Below are 19,093 nucleotides of genomic sequence, written 5' to 3'. Positions count from 1 at the left end.
ATTAGTAGAGTTTATCACAATCGATAGTTACATATCTATTTCCTTGCTAATGTGTTTGCTCTGTCTCCCACAATGAATTGCAAGACCAGCCCCTTCTGAGCAGTGTCAAGCACAGAGATGTTTGTTGAATTTCACCGGATTGAGTTAGTCAAAGCACTTTGTGCCTTCTTCTTGGAAGAAGGAAATTGAAGCAATTCCAGCTAATACTCTATGATTTGCAGTCCACCCAGTTTTGTGGGAGAAGAAGCAATTTTCCCCACACATCAAAAAAGATGGCACAGCTGAGTAAATTGTAGGACAAAGTAGAATCAAGCTACCTCCCTGAATGTAAATGAAAGAGAGCCACGGGTTATGGTGTTGCAGAAGTAAAGTTCCTCTATGCCTGCCTCACTTTGACCAGGTAATAGCTCATATTTTAATCTATTTCTCTGCGATCCAACAAGGAAATATATGTAAAGAAATGTTTAAACCCAGACATGTTCTTAGAATCCTGGAGGGGAAGGAGATTTTTTCCATTGCTGCCCCCCACCTCCAGGATAGATTAGTTTAAAAATAGTAAGAATTTGGGTTGGATCAATTGTAATTTTCTCAATAATATTCTAGGTCTTTCTGGAAATAATGCCTTATGTAGATCAAAGAGCTTATGTCTTGGCAGGTAAGAAGTCAAATGTAAGTGAAGATCATCTAGCATTCCATTCTCTATCTGAAGCACTTTTTTTTTTTTAAGCAATCCAATACCTAGCCTTCAACTTTCATTTTGGCCTTTGTTACTTATCTACTGTTTTGTCATGTAAACACCTTGATAATACAATAATACTAACTAGTGTTCCTATATTGAGGTCATTAAAAGTGGCTATTCAACAGGTCTGGATTCAAATCCCAGTCCTAGAGTTTTGCAGCTTATTGACTGATCTGTGTGCATCAGCTTCTTCATCTTGAAGACAGAGTAACTGTAGTAATGACCTCATACCTGGGTTTCAATGAAATTAAATGAGATGCTACCTGTGAAATGCTTTGTACAGAGCCTGGTTTATATAGCGTGTGGGTGTGGAAGGGTGTGGAATTTCTTCTTTGTTCTTTGTTTATGGATCAGGCACTGTGTTGGGTGCACTTTGGGTATTAAGCAACAATCTCACTTGAACTTTACAAACTTCAGGGATGACAGTTACCTCTATTTTACAGATAAAGCAACTGAGACTCAAGGAGGTTGGATGACTGGACTGCAGGGCTAGACAATCTTGAATTCAGAACTTCTAGACATCCGTCTAGTGCTCTTTTCATTATATTGTAAAATGCTCTCCATGTTGAATAAAATTGATTCATGGAAACATTGATTTTTGGCTTTTAACACTTTCTTCTTGTGCTATCTTTGATTACCTTAAATCTAGGCAGATAGCCTTTCTCTGGAATTTTGCCAATTTATAAGCATATTTTTACTTTCATTTTTAATCTGAAAATCTGCAGAAGACTATATGATGTCTTTATGAAGATCTGGAACTCTGAAAATAATACTTTCTTCATTTCAGGATGTGTCAGCCTTTCTAAAGTGTATTACCATTCTTTTGACTCAGCTCCACCTTACACTTGCCCAAGGTCTGGGTTTTTTGTTGTTGTTTTTTTTTTTTTTTTTATCACATAGACCATCTCTTGCCAATAGACTTCTTTATTCTATCCATGTTCTAACTAGTGTGAAGATAAATCTCCAATTGGAAACATCAGAAAACCCAACTCAAGATGGTCTGAACCACAAACAGATTTTACTGACCATTAGGACTAGAGATTCTAGAAGTATCAACTGTCAGGAACCAATGAGATCCAGTCCACTCAGACTAACATCAGAAGTTGGGCTACTCTTGTGCACCTGGAGGCCCTGGTTTTCCTCTGTCAGCTTCCTCTCAATCAACCTCTGCCTTCCTGGTGATAGAATAGTGCAAACCGCTCTGGATTCACAACCTAGTTTCTCCCTAAGACCCACACAACGAAAAATGATTTCGTAAACACATTTCTGAAAAATATCCCAGAATTGAATCTCAGTAAATCCAAGTTAACAATGTGCTCATTTTGAATTAATCACTGTCACTAGAGCTTGCCATACTCTGATTGGACAACATAAGTCACCTGCCCACTCCTGAAGCTCCATTGGAAGTAATGGATTGTGAATGGACAGTAAAGACCTTTACTGAGAGGCAAATGGATTCCAGTTGTCAATAGTGATGAATGTTGCCTTGTTCTTTCAGCACTTTAATCTGTTTGGTCATGGGCATTTGCCCACTTCCTTCAAACATTCTGCATTCTACTTATAGCAGTATCAATGATAGCTTCCCATTCCCAATGTTCCCAATGTTCCTCCACTTGCTTTTTTCACAACCTTTGCCTTCTGTAACACCATGCTGTTTTTGGAGTTATAATTTTTTGGTCAATTGGCATGATGGGCCTATTGGCCAAAGGAAAATAAAATGTGTAGATCAGAGTAACACTGATCAACACTCAGGGTCTTTCTTAAAAATAACACTCAGGGTCTTTCTTAAAAAATGTCGTTGCATGCATTTACTTTGGATACCTTCCAAGATTTTTTGAAAATGTATTTGTGTATGGTTATATTTTTATATGATCTTGCCAGAGCTAATGTAGAACCTTGGCCATTAAGTGAGGACAATCACCAGAGAAGTAAATCCTGCCAAAAATGCATGATGATGCAACAGAACATAACCTCAGATTGCTTTTCTCTTGCCTTTTGGCTCCCATGATTTCCTTGTCTTAGGGCTTGGTATTTTTTTAAAAAATGCTATGTGTCATCTCTTGATCGCTGTGCATTTTGTTTCAGTCCATCTCTGGGTGTCTCTTAATTTAAGGATTCTAGAATACCTAAACCATTCATTTGCTTTCCAAGATCTGGAATTCATTCATTCCACCAATTTGACAAGCAATTTAAAAAATCTCTAGTACCACCCCAACCTCCCCCAACTGCATCCTATTCCACGTTAATACTATTGACTAACAATGGAGATATCTGGGTTAGAATGCCAACTGTGTTGTTTAAAATTATCCTTGAACAATTACTTAGACTTTTTAAGTCCTTGCTTACTTGTCTGGTAAGTGGGATTAATAGAACTGTCTTATATGGTAATTATGGAGATGAAGTAAGCTAATAACAGATTCAGGGCTCCCAGTACACAGCCAATTGTTAGTTAATGTTAACTATTATTATTATTACAGAATCTTTTCCTATGTTTCAGTTCAAAATTAGAAACCAGGTTATAAAAAAAACCCTGCATACTGTAATGTATATTTCACTGATATAAGGGCAGAAGTCTATATGGATAAGTGCCAGTTATTCATTGATTGGTTGGTTCTGTCAATAATTATTTCTTGAGCATGTAATACTCTCTGTTTGTTTACAAATATGCAGTCAGGATCCGTTATGATCTTTGAGTCATGCAAAGAAACACAAAGCTAGATTCCTGTCCTCAGGAGCTTCCACTCTTGTGACAAAAACATGACCCAACCCATGAAGGAACCACGCAGGAGCTAGGATTGCCCATCAACAGAAGGTGATGTGCACACTGCATGTGCTCAGAGCACTCTAGAGAAAGCACAGCAGCATTTGTGATGTAGAGGAAGCCCTCAAAACACAGAAGGAGTGAGCAACAAGTGGATCAGTGGGATGAATGACAAGGACTGTTAGCTTTCATCCCACCCACCTCCAGGCTAGGAGGCTGTTGTGGGTTTAAAGATCACTAGCAGCCGGCGCTGTGGCTCAACAGGCTAATCCTCCGCCTTGCGGCGCCAGCACAGGCACACCGGGTTCTAGTCCCAGTCGGGGCGCCGGATTCTGTCCAGGTTGCCCCTCTTCCAGGCCAGCTCTCTGCTGTGGCCCGGGAGTGCAGTGGAGAATGGCCCAAGTGCTTGGGCCCTGCACCCGCATGGAATCATTCGGATCAGCGCAATGCACCAGCCACAGTGGCCATTGGAGGGTGAACCAACAGCAAAGGAAGACCTTTCTCTCTGTCTCTCTCTCTCACTAACCACTCTGCCTGTCAAAAATAAATTAAATAAATAAATAAAAAAGATCACTAGCAATGGGGGTCCATCCCTTGGGCACACTAACTTATAAAGGAATAGACAGAACTGGCAATGCACCCCAGTCCTCCACAGCCAGTCCCCTCCACTTAAACCTCAAATCCTTGAGATTATCTGAAATTGTCTCTGTAGAGAATGTAAAAGTGGGACAATCTAGTTTAATTCTTATAGAAATCACTGCTACCCTGGATAGGGTGAATGAGTCTAACTCAATACTGTAAGGTACATAGAACTGGAGCTGGTGATTAATGATACGCTTATGCTTACGTGCCGACAGTACTTGGGTGAGCATTTGCGATCTTCCCACAAGGAGTACCGTCACTGCAGTGCAAGTCCTTCAGCATATATACTCTCCCTGTCTCAATATGTATGTTTTCCTTTTTATATCAGTTGAGACTTGTTCTATTGTATTGATTGCCTATAACTAGGAGCACTAGGTCTCAGGAAATAGAGATTTTTACATTTCTTATTTTTTTCTATGAATGGAAAATATAATTTTATTTTTATAACAGCTTAATTTCTTTTCTATTTTACACAGATAAATTTATTTTATTTTTCTATTTACATCGTTTTAATTTATATGAAATCAAGGTTCATGTATTTCATATACACAGATTTAGGAACATAATGATACTTCCCACCCTACCTTCCCTCCAGCCCCCCATACTCCCACCTTCCTTCCCTTTCTTACTCTTTAATTTTTACATTTCTGATATTCATGGTAAGATGAGATTTAATGTTAGAGATTTGAAACAAAGGATGCATGGAAAGGGAATGTGGAAATAGACACTGGTTGCTTGACCTTTTTAAAAAATTATTTAAGTATTTTGATCACTTTTTAAATTTGCACACAGAAAATTCACTTTTAAGGGGTATTCAGTTACTGTGTGTTTTAACACATATGAGATGGACTTAACCACCACCCCAAAGAGGATAAGAACAGTGCTATTACCTGAAAATCTTCTTTCTGCTGCCCACTGATGGTCAAACACACTCCTCTTGCAAACCCTAGCAGCCTCTGATCTCTCCATCCTGATAGATTTTCCTCCTGCAGAATGTCACATAAAGGAAACCATACAAGGTATAACTTTTGGAGAACACTGGCTTCTTTCACTTAGTAACATGCATTTGAGATTTATCTATGTTTTGCACCCATTAGTAGCTGTGGTATACACACACTGCAGTTTGTTTATTCATTTATTCTTGAGAAACATATGAGTTGTTTCCATTTTAGGGTGATAATAAATAGTGATGCTATACTCATTCATGCACAGGTTTTTGCATGAAGTGTGGTTTCATTTCTCTAGGGTAATAACCAAGAGATGGTAAGTGGCCAATTTCTAAGTATAGGTTTCACTTTCTATGAAATTGCCCCGTTGTCCAGAATGTACAATTTGCTGTTTCTACCAACTCTATATGACAGCTCCAGTTGCCCTGCATTCTTGCTAGCATATGAGATTGTCATGAGTGCATGTTTTAGCCATCCTCTAGGCATGTTTTGCTAACTCTCTTTTAATCTACATTTGTCTACTGAGTAACGTTGAGTGTACTTTCCACATGCTTGCAAGAATTTGCCATAGGTTTACCATGTTGGTAAGGAGTCTGTCCAGATCTTTCATCTGTTGTTTTATTTGGATTGTTTCTCTTCTTATTTTTAGGTTGTGAAAATTCCTTACAAATCCTGGTGACAAAACCCCCATTTCTTCCTCTTCTCATTTTTTTGGAAGAGATTGTACAGCGTTAATGTTATTCTTTCTTATTTGTGTGATTGAGTTCATTACTGAAGACACCTGGGCCTGGAACTGTCTTTTTCAGAATGTTTTCAACTATGAGTTTAGTGACTTTAATAAATATAGGACTATTCAGAGTAGCTGCTTCTTCTTGAGTGATCTTTATTCATTTCTGCCTTTCAAGATTTAGCCCCTTCATCTAAGTAGTCTCATGTATGTACAGAGTTGTTTGTGGTATTCTCTTATTGTCTTTTGTACCTGTGGAGTTTGTGGGGATATCTCATCTGTCAAACCTTACATATTGGTAACACTTCTCTCTCTCTCTCTCTCTCTCTCTCTCTCTCTCTCTCTGTAAATTTGAGTTTTTCAATTTTAGTGACCTTTTACAAAACCAGTTCTGGTTTCATTGTCTTTTTTTCTCTGTTTTCTCTTTTTTCAGTTTCATTAATTTCTATTTTTTCATTACCATTTTATTCCTTTTGTAGCTTTGGGGGTTTTTTTGGCTGTTCTTTTTCTAGTTTCTTAAGATGAAAGTTGGGGCCAGTGCTGTAGCGCAGTGTGTTAAAGTGGGTTCGAGTCCTGGCTGCTCCACTGCTAATCCAGCTCTCCGCTATGGCCTAGGAAAGCAGTAGAAGATGGCCAAGTATTTGGGCCCCTGTACTGGTGTGGGAGATCCAACAGAAGCTCCTGGCTCCTGGCTTTGGATCGGTGCAGCTCCAGCCATTGTGGCTATTTGGGGAATGAACCAGCAGATGCAAGACCTCTCTCTCTGCCTCTGCCTCTGCCTCTCTGTAACTCTTCCTTTCAAGTCAATAAATAAATGTTAAAAAAAAAATTAAGATGAAAGCTTGGACTATTGATTTGAGATATTTAATCTTTTCTTTTTTTTAAAGATTTATTTTTTATTTATTTGAAAGACAGAGTTACAGAGAGAGAGGGGAAAAGACAGAAGGGGGTTAGGGGAAGAGAGAGAGACAGATCTTCCATCAACTGGTTCACTCTCCAAATGGCCGCAACAGCTGGGGCTGGACCAGGCCGAAGCCAGGAGTCTGGAACTCCATCTGGGTGGCAGAGGCTCGAACACTCTAGCATTCCTCTGCTGCGTTCCTGGGCACATTAGCAGAAAGTAAGTGACCAGGACTCAAACCAGTGCTCATATGGGATGCTTGTGTCACGGGCAGCAGCTTAACCTACTGTGCCACAACGCCAGCCCTTTGTGTTTTTGTTTTGTTGTAAGATTAGTTTTATTTATTCGAAAGTCGGAGTTAAAGAGAGAGTTTTCTTTTCTAAAGTAAGCGCTTCATGTATAAATTTACCGCCAGGCCCTGCTTTAACTGCATCACGTACATTTTGATCGGCTTGTGTTTAATTACATTCAGTTCAAAATTTCTCCACTGTCCCTGAGACTTCCTTGTTGATCAGTCAGTGTCTCACAGGGTGTTGTGTAATTCCCACATATTTAGTTTTCTGGATATCTTTGGTTATTGAATTAATTGATTCCATCATGTCAGGGAATCATACTTTGTATGATTTTGTTCTTTTAAATTTAATAAGATTTGTTCTGTGACCTAGAATATGGTCTGTTTTGGTGAAGACTCCATATACACTTAAAAATATTGGATATTACATTGTTGTCTGGATGGGATATTCCATAAGTTTTAATTAAATCAAGTTGAAAAAGTATTGTTGCATTTTCTTCTCATTGTTTTGTTGTCTACTTGAGCTCTCAATTACTGAGATAATGAAGTCTATAACTGTAATTGTCTATTTTTCTTTCTCCTTTTGGTTCCTTCAACTTTTATTTCATTTACTGAAGCTGTGTTATTAGTTATACATGCATTAAAGTTTGCTATATCTTCTCGGGGTATTGACTCTTATTATATAATATCCTTCTTTATCCCTGTTCATTTTCTTGTCCTGAAGTCTATTTTGTCTTATATTAACAAAGCACTATCTTTCTTTTCACTTGTGATTGCATGGCAGGGCTAGCCCTCCTACCTTTTAACTTTTGATTTTTTGACATTACTGTGTTTGAAGTGAGTTCTGTAATGGCGTATTATTGAGTCTTGAGTCTTATTTTTTTTAAAGATTTTATTTATTTATTTGAGAGGAAGAGTTACAGTGAGAGGGAGAGACAGAGAGAAAGGTCTTCCTTTCATTGATTCACTCCCTAAGTGGCCACAACGCCTGGAGCTGTGCTGATCTGAAGCCAGGAGCCAGGTGTTTCTTCCTGGTCTCTCATGCAGGTGCAGGGGTCCAAACACTTGGGCAATCTGCTACTGCTTTCCCAGGTCACAGCAGGGAGCTGGATTGGAAGAGGAGCAGCAGGGACTAGAACTGGTGGCCATATTGGATGCCTGCACCGCAGGCAGAGGATTAACCCACTGAGCCATGGTGCCAGCCCCGGGTCTTGAGTCTTTTTTTAAAACTCATCTTCAGCTTTTAATTGATGTGTTTAAATCACTTAAATTTTCTTATTTTTTATTTTTTGACAGGCAGAGTGGATAGTGAGAGAGAGAGAGAGAAAAGGTCTTTCTTTTTGCCGTTGGTTCACCCTCCAATGGCCGGCGCGGCCGGCGCGCTGATCCGAAGCAGGAGCCAGGTACTTATCCTGGTCTCCCATGCGGGTGCAGGGCCCAAGCACTTGGGCCATCCTCCACTGCACTCCCGGGCCACAGCAGAGAGCTGGCCTGGAAGAGGGGCAACCGGGACAGAATCCGGCGCCCCGACTGGGACTAGAACCCGGTGTGCCGGCGCCGCAAGGTGGAGGATTAGCCTATTGAGCCGCGGTGCCAGCCCTTAAATTTTCACAAGTATTGAAAAGGTTAAATTTAGGCTTAGCATTTTATTGTTAGTTTTCTATTTGTTCTCTTTTTCCTCCGTTTTCTACCTTTTGGATTATCTGAATAAGTTGTTTAAACTTATCTACTGGCTTCTTTTCTTTTTTTTACTGTAGCTTTTTGTATAACTTACTAGTTATTTCTTTAAGAGTTACAATGTGCATCAACTTTTTTCAATGCACTTATTGTGAATATTGATCACTTCAAGGAAGTATATAAACCTTACAATTATTGTCCTTTCTGCTTCAATTGCCATATCACTTAATCTAAATATATCAAAACCTTATCATATATGTTATTATTTTGCTTTCAACAACCTTATGAAAGCATAGGTATTACACAACTTTGCATGTCATCCTTTTATCAGGTTTATGCTAATCTCCTCCTTATGGTTCCAATTTAGTATAGGTGCTGCCAAAGAAAGCCAAATATGCTTTTGAACTGCTATCCCAGTAAAAATTTATCCAAATCTTGTACCATTTTTGTGAAAGTGTGGGCTGAAATTAGTAGTACAGTGTTTTTCTCTGAACGAAGCTAGAATTGATTCTACTTATGCCTTGATATTAAAAAGTAGAAAAATAAGTCCTTTTATCTTAATCTAAAGCATCACATGAAATTAAAAACTAGAAATGTGCATAGAAATAGTTGATAACCAAAGTAGACTCTTACTTTCTTTCTTTTTTTTTTTTTTTTTGGCAACATGAAGGTTTATAACTTCAAAGCTACAGGTTTATAATATCTAAAGGGATGTCCAAATGGGAGAGATTTTCTAGAAATTATAATTAAAGAGGAGCTGTTCCATATCACAATAAACAGTAGGCATTTGGAGAAGAGAAAATGAAAATTAACCCTGCCAGGTTTGGGATTAATGAAATGGAGGTTATACCACACATTGTTTAGATCACTGCCAAGAAAATAATTATTAAAAATAAAACCACGGGGGCATTTCATGCATGAATTTTATTTACTCTGGCCACATTATTATTAAGATATTGTGCACACTCCAGTGCATGGAAGTGATGAGCCGATGCATCACTAAGGCACCTGTCTCCGGCTGTAACCTTGGTCCTTCCCCAGAGTATGCAGTCATTGGCTCAGGAAGTACAGCTGTGAAGGTGACTGTTTATCTAAAGGCTTTGGTGATGTAAGCCTGAAACCAAGGGGGAGGAGAGCAATTAAGCCTCACTTTGATTAAGCTGTTGTGTACTAAGTACAAGTAGGGCTTGGTGACTGTTTTCTTGGGTGAGAAGGAGACATTTGCATTTGGAGTCAGTAGGCAAACAGCCTGCTATAAAGAGTGGTCAGGTACCTTGCCATCTTCGTCTGACCCTTCAGGAAGGTTACACGCCTGTGCCTTTTGCTCCATGAAGTCTTTCCCTCACTCCACATCAACCTTGGGAAATAGTCTGTCTACCAGCTAGTACTTACATTGCCAATTCACATGTCTGCTTTAGTTGTCCTTTCTTGTGACTGTCATCCTGAAACAAACTGTGAGACCAGGATCACATCTTTGCATCGCCAAAGTGACTCAGACAAGTCTGCATTACGTTTGAGAAGCAGTCAGTAAAATAATCCAGAGCACAGGGTTCAAATCCTGACATCACCATCCTAGCAGGATGACGGGAGAGTTAAGGAAATACTCTAGTCTTCTGCTTCCTCATTCGTAACACTGGGCTCATGTCACTATTTGTAACAGCTAAACAAGTTAGCAATTTTACCTGGCACCTAATTTGTACTACCACTTATTTTTTTTTATTAAGTAATTCATTTTTTCTTAGAAAACTGTGGAAAAATAAATATTGATAAATAAGGAAAGGTAATGCACCGACAGGATTAACTAAGGAAAAGGCAAGGAAAATGAGAAATTGACAAAATTTGGGATACAAAAGACTTAGTATTTTTAACTATTTATTTTAATTGTATTTATTTATACATAAAGAATGGGAGTGTATTTTGGTGCAACCACTACAGAAAACTAGCCACAGTGTTTATTAAGGACATTCTCTTACTCTGTGATTCAGCAATTCCACGTCTATGCACCAAGAGAAAAATGTCCATGGTTCCAACCAAAGGGTGTTTAACAGAGGTATCCACGGTAGGTCCACCAAGAGAACAGATAGGGATGTTGTGTCAATGCACCACAGAACACACATACCTCACAAACACAGCTATGAGCAAACGAAACAGACATCAGGTTCCAGGCACAACTACCCTATGGTTTTATGAATCAGGAACTGGTTACCCTGGTGGAGGAGACAGAAGCAGAGAGGAGTGAGCAGGCAGAACTTGTGAGGGTCATTGCCAATTGCAGGTGTGGGCTCAGACTATATTAATTCACTGAACACCTCTGCTGCATGCATTTTGCATGTGTATAAAACTTCTTTAAAGAGAGAGAGAGAGAGCAGAAATGAAGTAATATTGGAAATTAAAGAACAGAAGGAAGAAGAAAATGAAAGAAGGCGGGCGGGCGGGGGGGGGGGGGGGGGGGCTGGGGGTACCCAGAAGCTGAAAACAGGATCCTTGGCTCCTGCTGCACCTGCCTGGTTGGTCCACCCCTTTGCCTTACAGGCAACCCTGTCTTGCTTGCCCTGCTGTTCCTCCTCTGTGCCCCACTATTTGCTTAGCTGATGGCAAAAGCCCTGTGTTCCGCAGACGTCTTTCCTTCTGCCCCGCTGTCCATGCCTTCTCGCCTCTGAACATCCCTAAGGCTGGAATACCTTTCCAAGTGGGAACAGCAATGGAGTAACTTGGAAGAGCTAACATTTCATCAAAGAAACATCAGTATTGAAAGTCACCTTTTCCTCTTCTCCCCTCTTCTCCCTTCCTCTCCTCTCCTCTCTCTCCATTTCCTCTCTCTCTCTTGTCTCCCCCCATCTCACCCTGCACGCCTTCTTGGCCTTGGTGGTGGTGCCTGAGCCAGCCCTGTCCACGCCTCCCACCCTGCCAGGCCGTGGGGCGTGGGCCAGGTCCTGACCGAGGCCGGAGCTCGCGGGGTGTCCCCACGCAGTCCCCGCCCGGCCTGACCCCGCCCCGCGGCCGCAGGCTATTTTGGGCGCGTTGGCGGCGGCGGGATCGCTGACAGCCGCGGATACTGTGACACCTCTGGCGGCCCGGCACTTGTTGCTTCCAGGACCTGTTGTCATCCCTTAACCTCCTTCCTTCCCCCGTGCCCCTTGGCCCCTCCTGACTCCTCTCCTGTTCCCGTGATCACCTGGGACACCGTTGCCCCAGTTCGAGAAATACACGATTTAAAAAAAAAAAGAAAAGAAAAGAAAAAACTGCCCTGTGGAGCCCCGCCGTGCAGGAGCCGGAGCTCAGAGGGCTGGCCCCTGCGCTGCAGAGGTGGCGCCTCCGCGGCCCGGGACGGTGGCCCCGGGCGCCAACGGCAGGATGGACTCGGCGACAGCTAACGGGGACGACAGGGACCCCGAGATCGAGCTCTTCGTGAAGGTAGGTCGGCGTCCGGGTGCCGCCGCACCTGCCGCGCCTGGGGCCGGACTCACGTGCCCTGGCGCCGATCGCAGTGGGGCTCGGGACCTTCCCCCGGCTGGGGGCCTTTCTGGGGACCAGGACCTCGTTCCGGGAGCTCCAGGGCAGCCTGGAGCGAGGGACAATCTGACAGGTGGAGGGCTGCTGGGAAAGGTGGCCCGCGGATTTGTCAAATCTGCAGCAGGAACGTCGGTCGCCGCTGGGGTCGGGAGCGCTGCCGGGGTGCGCCTTGGGGTGTAGGGAGACAGCAGGAGCCCGGAAGGACGGGTGAACATATCTTCCAAAATGCCAGGACTTAAGAGGGAAGGAAATCTTGGGGCAAAGAAAAAGACACACATTTCTTAAAATCCTCTTTCTTTCTTTTACTCAAGAGTTACCGAAACGCACACAGGTGTTTTCTTGCTTTGTGGCTTGCAAAGCAGAAAACAAACCCTCCACGCCCCGACGTTATTAGCCGATCGTATTGACCGTGATGCGGGTAGTGTCGCGGATGCGAAGCATTTGGAACGAGAGCGAGGTACCTCCCAGGTCACCTGACCTTCAGCCTGGAGCTGAAGGAAAGGGGTGCACGTTAAGTGGCCTTGCTCCCCTGGGCAGGCACAAGCTGACAGGAAAGCGGCTACACTGCGTTCGCTGCGGGTAGGGGGAAGCTCCGCGGCCGAGCCAGGCGGCGCTCCCCGCGCGCCGGTGTAATGAGAAGGAAACATTAGATCAGTGCTCGGTGCCCACACGGCAGAGGCAGGGAAACCTGAGGCCAGCGGGGACTCGCCTCTAGGGCAGCCGAGAAGGAGCTGGGAGACCTGGAGAGGGGCGGCGGCAGGCTGCGGGAGTGCCCGCGCCTTTCACAAAGGGGGCGGGGGGGCGGTGGATACTTCCAATGCAAAGTTTCCCTGGAAATATGCAGAAGGCAGAGAGGGTAGAATCCTTGGTATCTGTCAGGGATCTCGGGGCTGAATTTAAAAGTCCGTAGACTGGGCAACAGGTTATTTTGCCCAAATGATCCCTATCTACATGTAATTAACAAAGACTTTTTTTCCCTTCAAAACCTATTAATGTCTCCAAAAACATGGATAACCGTCTTCTGGTCTTCTGTGTCTCCTAAAAATAACTGTAAAGTCCATCGCGACTGATTCTCTGCTTGGAAAGGGTCCTGTCTCCCCTCTCCCAGCCGACCCCAGAGGTTTGATAGAATCCCTCTGCTGAGTTTACCATCTTCTTATTTGTATTTCAAGATGACACCTGTCATTCAGTGACGCTTGCTCTTTTCAGCCTATGGGCTCTCTCACAGTAGCTGCTGCACCCCTGTTAGGTTTCTGGGACCCCTCTGGGCAGGACATCCATGTTCCCTGGCAGGACATAGACAAGGCCATATCCCCTTGGAGGCTGGACAGTGTGGGACGGTGGGGGCTGTGCCCAGTGCTCTGAACCCCCGTGTCTGGGCTTGCAGGCTGGAAAGTGAATAGGGAGAGCTTTAACAAAGCGATGAGTCTTGCTGCTGTCCTTGAAGAAAGCTATTCTAGGACTTACTCAGATTCCCCAGGACTGCTTGCAAGGTGTCAGGTTCCTGGGAGCTGTTTGAAACATAAAGTGGTTTTTCAGAACCACAGGAGCCCTGGGCCCTGTGCCTAGGTGTGGAGACCACTTCTACCTGCACCTTCAGGCTGGTGGCTTTGGAGATTTTCTCCAGTTGTATGGAAAGCTCAAGGCACAGCTTCCAGTGCCCCTTTGCAAAGAATTCTAAAACGCTTGTGTTGTCTGTTCTCTCTCCTCTCTCCCTCTCTGTCTCTCTCTGTCTGTCTGTCTGTCTGTCTCTCTCTCTCCCTCAAGGAAAGAATTCATGACATCCAGGCAGTAAGCCTCCGTGCCTAGCTCAGAAACCAAATTGATGTGGGGAACAGAAAAAAATCAGATAAGAAAGCTATTTAGATGCTCCCCCTACCCCAGCTGCACTTTTGAGCTGCTAGTTAGTTGGTATTTACAGGGACAAGCAAAGACTTGAACATACTGTGATAGAAAGGTGCCACCAGGCCTTGAACTCTGTCATTTTAAGGAAGCAAATGCCCTGATTTACAGAATCAGATTTCTAAAGTTGGAGGTTCTCAAAGCTATAGGATTCCCATAAGAAAAAAAGCCTTCTGTTGATGGTGTCAGGTGACGGAGGTGCTTTTGCAAGGCTGGGCGGGTCGGTTTCTATGAAGCTTTCCAGGCAGAGCAGACTCCACCAAGAGTCAGGATGTTGGCCATTCTCAACACTCCTTTGAAAGGCCCTCCCAACCCTGCCCGTCCACCGGGTCTGGCATTCCACACGGAGGTCAGCCAGCGAATTTCAAGGCCACGGGACTCTTTGCACCTGTGGATGAATAGACATTGTCTCTAACCACAGCTGCTGCCATTGCTGCTAACCATCATCATCTTTGTCATGAATGGCAGCATTATAGGACTTAGGAAGCACCTTCAAATGCCTTCTCCCACTCAGTCCTCAGCACCCTTGCTTATAGGGTTGGTTCAATCGTGAAAAATAGAAATACACCTGATTCACAGGGACCTCATACAAGTCTAGGTTGGCGGCGCACCTGGTGAGTGGCAGTTTGCTCTCCTTGGAATAGTCCAGGGAAATACGCATGCTGCTGAAGCCCATTTTATGGCTGGCTAACACCTGTGTTCAGAGAGGGCCTGAGAACTGTCCAGAGTGAGATAGCAAACAGCCTTCAGACCCAGTCTTCAAATCTAGCAGGGTAGGATCTGAATCTCTTGCTCTTTTCCAAGCTCCCATTTGTCAGACATTTGTGTCTAAGTTTACTCGTGAGACCCTCCTGTGCCATCCATGATGATGCTGATTTACAATTTACAGGTCCATGCTCACGTGCTCATCCCTGCTAAGCCTTCCAAGTCTTCCCCTTCTAGGGAACATTTAGGAGTTTGTTTCCCCAGGTGTTTAGTTTCTTTATCCATTGTCAAACAGGTCAGCTCTGCCCTGATTCTGTAGGTGGGGCAGAGGTTTGGAGACACAGGACTGAATTCAAGTCTTGCTGCTGCCTCTAATTAGCTGAAGGACAAAAAAAAATTTTCACTTCTATGAGCCTCAATCGCTCCTCTTAATGCCAGAGACTACTTAATGCGATGGTCAAAGCCAAGACACTTCTGAGAGAAAAAGAGGATGCTACCAGCAATTCATCTGGGATAACAGGTGGAACCCAGGGGTCTTCAACAAGTTCATGGAAAACATGTGTTATGAAAAAACTATGCATGGATTTACAAAAATGTTGCACCAAAATGAACTAACCTTTCAGTTTCATTTTGCATGTGCTTTTCAAAATACTCTCTTATATGGGGCAAATGGGAAGATGTGATCACTGTGGTTGTGAAAACATGATCACCAACAGACTTGCGAGGAGTCAGCTGCAAACCACAGGTGAAAGCACTTTGTAAAGTGAAAATAGCTATAAACACATTGACTTCGGCCATGATGTGAGTTCCACGGAAGAGAGAACCTTGCTGGATCCACAGGTCCCTGATTTGCATTCGGGAACAAAAGCCTGGCGCCTTCCTCTCTGGCAGGGCTATTTTGAGAAGACATGAGATCATATGTAGCTTGGACTCTGATCAGACATGGAGGACAAAAGTTTATAGGATTGCCAAAGGCAGTGTGGGTGGTTTATTGAAGGGAGGAAAGAACAAGGAAGTCAAAGCAAAACAGAAAGCAGTGTGGAAAGACAAGCCCAGGAAGTGCTGAGTGTATTAGATCAAGACATTCTTCCCACCTGGATGCCTCCTCCAGCCCCAGTCCTGCCTTGAGATCCCAGTGTGGAAAGCCACTGGCATGAAGTATCTATGACCGACACATATGCTACAAACGTTTCTTGGGGACGGGCACTTGGGTTTCTTTCTTTTTTTATAGAAAGCTTTTATTTGATAAATATAAATTTCATAAGTACAACTTTTGGATTATAGCAGTTCTTCCCCCCCACCCATACTCCCACCCCCAAACCATCCCACCTTCTATTCCCTCTCCAATCCCATCCTTCATTAAGATTTATTTTTAATTATCTTTATATACAGAAGATCAACTCTATGCTAAGTAAAGATTTTAACAGTTTGCACCCACACAGACACAAAGTATACAATACTGTTTGAAGACTAGTTTTACTATTAATTCTCATAGTACAACACATTAAAGACAGAGATCCTACATGGGGAGCAAGTGCACAGTGACTCTTATTGTTGATTTAACAATTGACATTCTTATTTATGACGTCAGTAATCACCCGAGGCTCTTGTCATGAGCTGCCAAGGCTATGGAAGCCTCTTGAGTTCACAAAGTGGAAGTTCTCCCCTCCCTTAAGAGAAAGGTACCTCCTTCTTTGATGGCCCCTTCTTTCCACCAGGATCTCACTCACAGAGATCCTTCATGTAGGTCATTTTTTGCCACAGTGTCTTGGCTTTCCATACCAGAAATGCTCTCATGGGCTTTTTAGCCAGATCCGAAGGAAAATTGTGTTTCAACAGAAACAAGTGGTTCTCTAACTTGGCTCCATACATGAAACCTTTAGGGAGATTTTAAAGCTTGCAACACCAGGCTGCTTCTGAGGCCAGTGACATCAGTCTCTGTGGGTAGGATCCATAATCAGTATTTTCATCCCTATCCCCCATGACTCCAGCATGTATACTGGTAGAGAACCTCTGAGTCATGACAAGAGGTGTGCCCAATAGCGGGCAGCATCTGACACCATGGAAATAGGTGGGCTTGCTAGTGTGGGTTGATGTCTAGAATTTCCAGGGGCATCATAGTCAGGAGTGTTATTGACAGAGAGTTTGTATCCAGACAGTGCTTGGTTAACAAATGCTGACAGGCTATTAAGCCCTCTCCACAGAACTCCAGAACAATCAGTGCATGGGATTGATCTAGTCAAACAATCATCAATTCAGTGTAGGAGAAATAAAACAGAATCCTGCTGACTGTCTGATGGAAATGGCTCGTTGTTTCATTTCTGGAGTGACCTGAAAGGCTCTGACAATGGGGCAGGATGCAGTCAAGTTATGGCGACCCGTGATGGGACCCTATGACTTCCAGAACAGACAAGATCCAACCTTGTGCTGCTCCTGCTATAGCCCTGAGCTGCTCTGCTGGCTTGGTCACCTTGGCTAGCTCACCTAAGCACAGTGTGAGCAGTATGTTGAAGTTCTTTTTATCACATTAAACTCCCCTGTTTTTCTTTATATATCTATGCTTTGATTGTGGTCAATAATCCAATAGCCAAATTCACATGCAGTAGGCTGGCGAGTGCTTCTTTTGTGGGTATCACCCATGGGTGTTAGTGTTAAGAGTGGATGAAGCACATCTCAGACACCATGGCAGGGGCTGGGAGCTTGATGGCTGTGAGTCTGCACATGCTGAAGTTGTTGACAGCAATGTCAGCTCTTGCCTACATGCTGACTTGTGTTGTCTCTCTTGGTTTTTATTGACTGCCTCCATCTGGGGGCAAGAGTCCATCAATTTAGACAGTAGGCCAAAAACTTTTCACACCTGGGTCCATTGAGTTGCCAGGTGCTAGGCCTGTGTCAGTGGTTGCAGAAGTGGGGTGGAAGAGTGACACTTTGGGGGGCAGGTTCACTAGCTATGTGTTCTGGACTGGCTATTTGTCCTCTTTGGGCCACAGTTTTATTACCAATGCAATGCTAAAATGAGTAGTCCATAGGTCACCGAATGAGCTGTGTATGAATCTAGGGTGTATGTAAGGCCTCCTCTGCAGGCCCTGTGTAGCCCAACTTGTGAAAGTGAAACCATTAGACTTTCCTCCCTTGATACATACTGGAAGTCTCAGGCTCAGTCCTATTTGCCACTGGCTCCTTGCTGGAGTCAGGTGCAGACCAATGACAGCTGGATCTCATCACCTCTGACTGGGCAGCCAGTCTATGAACTGGAGGCCACCATAGGCCACTGTTTAAAATAATGTGGTTGACCTGACAACAGGGTGCAGACCCCATGGCCACCGCTGGACTCCCGTTCCTTCTATCCATTGCTCTCTCATGTAAGGCAGCTCCCACATAGCTGTGTTCCCAAGGCTCCTGGTACCTGGGTGCATCAAGATGCTGGGGTCACTGTTCTGGTCTCCCCATGCAGCTTTATGGAGATATTATTTCTGGACTTCATTTCCCTCCCTGCCACTGGGTTCTGGGGAGGAGGAGCAGTCTCTCAGGCTCAACTGAAAGATACCTAAAATATTGACCCCTGGATGAGAAAGAAGGCTCTAGAGTGTAGTCGAAACTTGCCCTTCCCCCTCTCTAACAACCTTTCAACATGGCATAGTCAAAGATACTCTCATAGAAAATGCACACACACATTTACATATATTATCTATGTGAATTGTAGGGAAACTGTAACCAGCCTCACTATCCGGTTTCTACTAAAAATATTACACAAAGGATATTCTCAGTTGTCTTTGCCCTCAAGCCTGGAGGGACAGAGAATACTGAAAAATGAGTGGTAGAGCATGAGTGTTCTCAAGACAGGGTATGTGTGAGGAATAGGTAGAAGGGTCTCTCCTTCCAGAATGTCCTAGATCTGACGCTGCTTGTCATCTGAGGGGTCAGCCCCAATTATGGGGACAGCTCCTCTGCCAGTCCCTTGAAAGACAACTGCATAGGGAAACCATATTTTCCTTCAGTGACTATCTTGGTTTTGATTGTGAAATTCTTTAAGATAAATGAGATAGATTGTCTACTGATGGAATGGAAATGAATCCTTCTCGGTGAAAAGACATAGAATTGTTTATTCTAGAAGTATCCCTCCACTCTGCGGGCCTGGGAAGACTCTGGGTGGTAGTCATTTCAGCACTTGCAGGACACAGCGGCACAGCTCATGGTTTTCAGCCTTCAGTGACTGAAAGTCTGTAAATCTTCACATGTCCTTGCCTGGAACCTGCCCCCAGAAAGTCAGATTTCGGAGGTTGGGTT

At 43.6% G+C, this 19,093-nt stretch overlaps 1 protein-coding gene across 2 annotated transcripts in view; it reads left to right on the top strand.

The window, feature by feature from the left end:
* Positions 1–19,093, top strand: part of CLIC5 (chloride intracellular channel 5) — a 168,680-nt gene that overhangs the window by 48,917 nt on the left and 100,670 nt on the right. Inside the window, exon 1 of one of the 2 annotated variants that reach the window (XM_062186209.1) lies at positions 11,683–12,100. The exons of the other annotated variant lie outside the window; for it this stretch is intronic. Within the exon in view, the coding sequence (XP_062042193.1) occupies positions 12,041–12,100 (60 nt within the window). The 5' untranslated portion in view covers positions 11,683–12,040. Of the gene's footprint in view, positions 1–11,682; positions 12,101–19,093 lie in introns of those variants that run through there. 2 annotated transcript variants of the gene reach the window in all.

The sequence above is a fragment of the Lepus europaeus genome, chromosome 3 (assembly GCF_033115175.1).
Source record: "Lepus europaeus isolate LE1 chromosome 3, mLepTim1.pri, whole genome shotgun sequence".
NCBI classification, from domain to species: Eukaryota; Metazoa; Chordata; class Mammalia; order Lagomorpha; family Leporidae; genus Lepus; species Lepus europaeus.
Note: the sequence above shows the minus strand (reverse complement) of the source record. Positions and strands in the feature narration are given on the sequence as shown.